Source organism: Gastrolobium bilobum, unplaced genomic scaffold (assembly GCF_033153095.1).
Source record: "Gastrolobium bilobum isolate Gb01-03AN ecotype WA unplaced genomic scaffold, APGP_CSIRO_Gbil_v1 utg390545, whole genome shotgun sequence".
NCBI classification, from domain to species: Eukaryota; Viridiplantae; Streptophyta; class Magnoliopsida; order Fabales; family Fabaceae; genus Gastrolobium; species Gastrolobium bilobum.
The window spans coordinates 1-5,349 of NW_026897410.1; the positions used below are offsets into that span (position 1 = coordinate 1).

The 5,349-nt window shown below is 37.7% G+C and overlaps 1 protein-coding gene across 1 annotated transcript; it reads left to right on the forward strand.

Annotated features, from left to right (window-relative positions):
* Window positions 1-563: 563 nt before the first annotated feature.
* LOC133306725 (uncharacterized) lies at window positions 564-3,047 on the forward strand (the record flags this gene model as incomplete). Its single annotated transcript, XM_061507090.1, has 3 exons — window positions 564-1,778; window positions 1,836-2,136; window positions 2,248-3,047. Coding segments are annotated over 3 exons (2,316 nt in total), but the record flags the coding sequence as incomplete, so codon positions are not given.
* Window positions 3,048-5,349: the final 2,302 nt, after the last annotated feature.

Sequence of the window (5,349 nt, forward strand, 5' to 3'; positions counted from 1 at the left end):
TATTTTTAATTACGAATTTTAAATCCAATTTCATATTCTGCCGTTTAAATTATTCAACCAAGATTCAAAAATCCCCCCTTTTAATTTCTGTTTTGATAAACGATTTTTATCCAAGCAATTTCCTTGAGAGAGACGACTTAGGGTTTCCACTCTACTACAAATTTTCTGAACCCTAATAAAAAAAATAATTTTTAATTTGCGCGAGTTCGACAGCTCGTGTCAAATTTGGCGCCGTTGCCGGGGAAATTGCATCGGTCTAAATCGTTTTCTGATTCTTGATCATCTTCTTCTTCTTTAATTTTCGTTTCTTTTTCTAAAAAAAAAAAAATCTTCAATTTTCATTTTGATTTTTTCTTTTTCTGTTTCTATTTCTATATATATATTTTTTATTCTAATTAGTGAATATTAGAGAGTAGATTAGATTTTGTTAGTATTTTGATTAGATTAGACTAGATTTTATTTTCAATCATTCCTAATCTTTTCATTTTTTTAATATTTTCTTACCTGATGTTAAGTATCAGTCTTTTTGCATTCGTTATCTTGATACTGGTTTTAAACTTAAGTCTGGTCTTATCCATTTGCTTCCCAAGTTTCATGGTCTTGCAGGTGAAGATCCATATAAGTATTTGAAAGAGTTTCATGTAGTCTGCAACACAATGAAACCACAAGGAGTTGATGAGGAACAGGTCAAACTGAGAGCCTTTCCTTTTTCCCTCGATGGAGAAGCTAAGGATTGGCTGTACTACCTTCAGCCTTCATCTATCGAGACTTGGAATGACATGGCCAGATTGTTTTTGGAGAAGTTTTTTCCGTCCTCAAGAGCCACTTCAATCAGAAAGGAGATAAGTGGCATAAAACAAGCAAATGAGGAAAACTTGCATGAGTACTGGGAGCGGTTTAAAAGACTTTGTGCAAGCTGTCCACATCACCAGATTCCGGAGCAATTGTTGATTGTCTACTTCTATGAGGGATTGCTACATATGGATAGGAACCTGATTGATGCTGCCAGTGGAGGAGTTCTTGTTAACAAAACACCCAATGAAGCTAAGGCGTTGATCTCAAACATGGCTGCAAATGCTCAACAGTTTGGAACGAGAGCCAATAGCAGTGTTATTTACCAAGTGCAAGAAACTCCGGCCCAGCCTTCAGCAGTGGCATCAAGTGCTGACAATCAGCGAATTGAAAATAGACTTGATGAATTGGCAACCATGGTGAGACAGTTGCTAGTTACCCAGACAGTCCAGACTTCTGCTCCACAGTTCGACAATCCATGTGGCATATGCAGTGACCCTTTTAACCCCACTGATGCTTGCCCTTCTCTACAAGAGGGCTCCATTCCTGCAGACCAGTCAGTAGCTGCAGTTTTTCCTGGGAAACCACAGTTCCAGCAGCAGCAGAATAATCCATTCTCCAACACTTACAATCCTGGCTGGAAGAATCATCCCAACCTCAAATGGAACCAGAATCAGCAAAATGTTCCATATCAGCAGAGTCAACAAAATTTTCCATACCAACAGAAGCAGCAGTTCATTCCACAGCAGAGACAAAACTTCCAGCAACCTGCTCCTCAACAGTTGCAACAACAACCACCAGTGCAGCAGCAAAACAGTGGCAGTGGTCCTTCTTTGGAGGACTTAATGAAACAGGTGGCCACCAACAATCTGGAGTTTCAACAGAGGACAGAATCCACAATCCAGAATTTGCAGACACAGATCGGGCAATTGGCGACATCAATGAACCAGGACCAACCTTTCAGCAGCTCCCTTCTATCCCAAACAGTTCCAAATCCAAAAGGAAGCGGAAATGTGAGTGCTATTACTCTGCGGTCTGGAAAGCAAATGGAGGAGCCAAACCAAGCTGCTGTTGAGTCATCTAAGGGAGGTGACACTAGTTCCAAGAAGCAGAGCACTGATACATCTGATGTCCATATCCCTCTGCCTTTCCCTCAGAGAGCCACTCAGTCCAAGAAGCAATCAGCAAAGGCTCAAGATAAAGAGATACTTGACACCTTCAGAAAAGTTGAGGTGAACATCCCTCTTTTGGATGCAATACAGCAGATTCCGAGATATGCCAAGTTTCTAAAGGAGCTGTGCACCAACAAGAGGAGACTGAAAGGAGATGAGCAAGTTAACCTGAGTCAGAATGTATCAGCACTCATCCAGCCTATGCCTAAAAAATGTCAAGATCCAGGGACATTTACTATTCCTTGTGTAATTGGCACTTTTGTTTTTCATGATTGCATGCTAGACTTAGGGGCTTCCATTAATGTCATGCCTGAATCTGTATATAAGTCTCTTGGTCTTGGTCCTTTGCGTGCTACTAGTATTGTGGTTACATTAGCTAACAGGAGTAGAATTCACCCATCTGGTTTGATTGAGGATGTATTGGTCAGAGTTAATAATCTGATTTTTCCTGCTGACTTCTACATTTTAGAAATGGAGAGTGAGACTGCTACTAATAGATCACCAATTATACTTGGTAGGCCTTTCATGAGAACAGCTAGGACCAAGATAGATGTTCATTCTGGTACTCTATCCATGGAATTTGGTGATAGCATTTTACATTTTAGTATATTTGATTCCATGAAGCATTCTAAGGTTCAGGTTGATCATTCAGTTTCATGCATAAAAGTGATTCATGATGTGGCTGATAAGGTTGATTCTGAATTGATTAGTGATTGTGCATTACCTGTGGATTATGACTTGCCTATTAATGTTAATTCTGAATGTGTACTAAATGTGAAGTTATGCAAGACTCCCCATTCTGGTAATGATTTTGATCCTAACTTTCATGGACCCAAGATGAAATGGGTACCAAAAATTTCTTCCTCTGTTTTTAGTATGCAGAAAACTTTGCGTAAGGTTGGAAGAAAGGATCAAGAGAAGAAGAAATACACACAGAAAAGAAATCCCCCAAAGTTGCGTGATAAGCAGATGGGGAAGACTTGCACAATGATTGGCCATCACCTCAAAGTTGTTAATGAAGGACCCCAGAAGCAACCTGTGGAGACAGAGGCTCTGGTCATTGATGCTACTTATCCTCCTTAGGGAGTTCAGGGAGTTCTCTTCCTTCTTTTTCTTTTCTTTTTGTTATTTGCATTTTTTATTTTTCTTTTCTTTTCTTTCTTTTAGTTTATGATTTTTCATAGGTAGATTTTCCTTTTCTTTCTGGTAATTATTAAGTGGTATATGGATATACTTAAATCACAGGGTTTGATAGAAATTTCTGCTTAGGCTTGGTTCTTGATTCTTGGATTGCATTACTTGCTGCTTGATACTGTGCTGCTGATTGCATGATGTGGTATACCCTTGTGAGGTTTTTGAGCCTGTAGACATGGTCTTTCTCTGTAGGCCAGTTTTTCTTTCTTGTGTGATTCTGCTATTGATTGTTGTCCTCTAGAACTTGCTCTTATTCTTTTTGAAACTGCATTTTTCACTTGCATGCATGAATATGATTGAGGCATTCTTTCTTTCTTTACCCACTTTAGCCAGATAGCCATCCCTTATATTATTATCCCTTGGTGAGCCCTTTTGAGCCTTTATATCATTTATTTCTTAAGCCGCATTACAAGCCTAAGTGAAAAACCAATTAATTCCACACCCTGGAGTTTTACTGAGCATTGGTTTCATTTTGATGTTGTGTTTAAGTGTGGGGGTTTGCCCGAGACGGACAAAAGTTTAAGTGTGGGGGGTGACATATGTGGTTGTACTTATGTGGTTTTTCTTCAAAAAAAACAAAACAAAAAAAAAACAAAAAAAACAAAAAAGTGTTTATCTTTTCAGTATCTTTGTTTTATGTTCTTAGTTTAGTTCTTAACTTTTGCTCTTTGTAAAATTCTGAGGTGTTTAGCTTTCTCTTCCATATTCATCCATACCTTTACCTCAGCCCCATTACAACCCTGCATAAAGCCCTCTTGATTTGTGCATGCATGTGTTATTAGCAGTGGAGAAGTAGAATTTGAGCAAGCCTATGGTAGGATGATTTTCTGGAGTTGATTTGAGTGATATACTAAATTAATTGATAAACTTGAGAGAAAATTGAGGGCATCCTGTGAGGAACCATTTTTGTGTAATTAGCAGTTGCAGTTGGAATTGGCAAGTCTTGTGATTTGAGATTAAGGAATTTTTGTCCTGATTGTTTTATCTGTTCAAGACTTGTGATTTTTGTTATCTTTTGTATACTTGCTAATTATTAGGAAGGATAGGTTGATCTTCACACTTTTCTTATTTCTTTGCTTTCTTTTTCTATTCTAGTTTTTGCCCAGGAGTGCAAAAAGATAAGTGTGGGGGAATTTGATAACTCATATTTTATTACACTTATTTGTTACTCTTGATTAGTATTTTTAGGATTTATTTGAATAAAATAATGATGTTTTGAGTTAATTTACATTTTTAGTTTTTGATTGGGTTTAATTTATTTTCGTCAGAATTTTTCAGCTTTACGTTACTTCTGTATTTTGGCCATATCTTGGTCCACAGTTGTCGGATTGACTCCGTTCTTGTTGGGTTTTTCAGATAACACAAAGGGCTACAATTCTTATGAATAGCTCGAAGCCCAAATCGGATTGGAAGCTAGTCGATTTCGTGCGCCAAGTCGGACACGTTTTGCTGAAGTTTTATTTTATTTTATGTATTTTATTTCGTATTTTAGACATATGGGCCGGTCAGAACTGAACCCTGACCCGCTTTGGGTAGGGGTATATGACGGCAGAGTAGGAAACATTGTAGTCATTCTGTAATTTTCAAAATTGAGGATCAAAGTATTTTCTCTGGAGCGTTCTTCATCTTTTTCTTCTTCTTCTTCTTTTTATTTCAATCATGTTTACCTTAGCCATGCGAGGCTAAGAACCTTTTAATCAACCTAAGGGTAATGGATTCCATGGATTAGTCTTGAGGATCTGCGTTTATTTCAAATCAGTTTTGTTTCCCTTCCCAACTCAGATTGATATCGTGCGATCGTGGATATTCAATCTGAGGTTCGCGATTGCGATTATGGAAAGGGATTAATCATCAGATTTGATGATTAGGTTGATTGACCCTATGACCTTAAATCAAGCAGGCTGATACTCTGAGATTGTATGAGTAGAAACATCGTCTTTGATCAAATGCTAAGCGATCGCTTAGAGAGGGTTGTCAATTGGAAATAAGGATTCTGATCCGATTGACAAATCAATCACGATTCTGATATCTTCTTATCCGAGGAAAGACGTCCATGGAACCCAAACCTTAGGTTGGTTATTTTTAATTACGAATTTTAAATCCAATTTCATATTCTGCCGTTTAAATTATTCAACCAAGATTCAAAAATCCCCCCTTTTAATTTCTGTTTTGATAAACGATTTTTATCCAA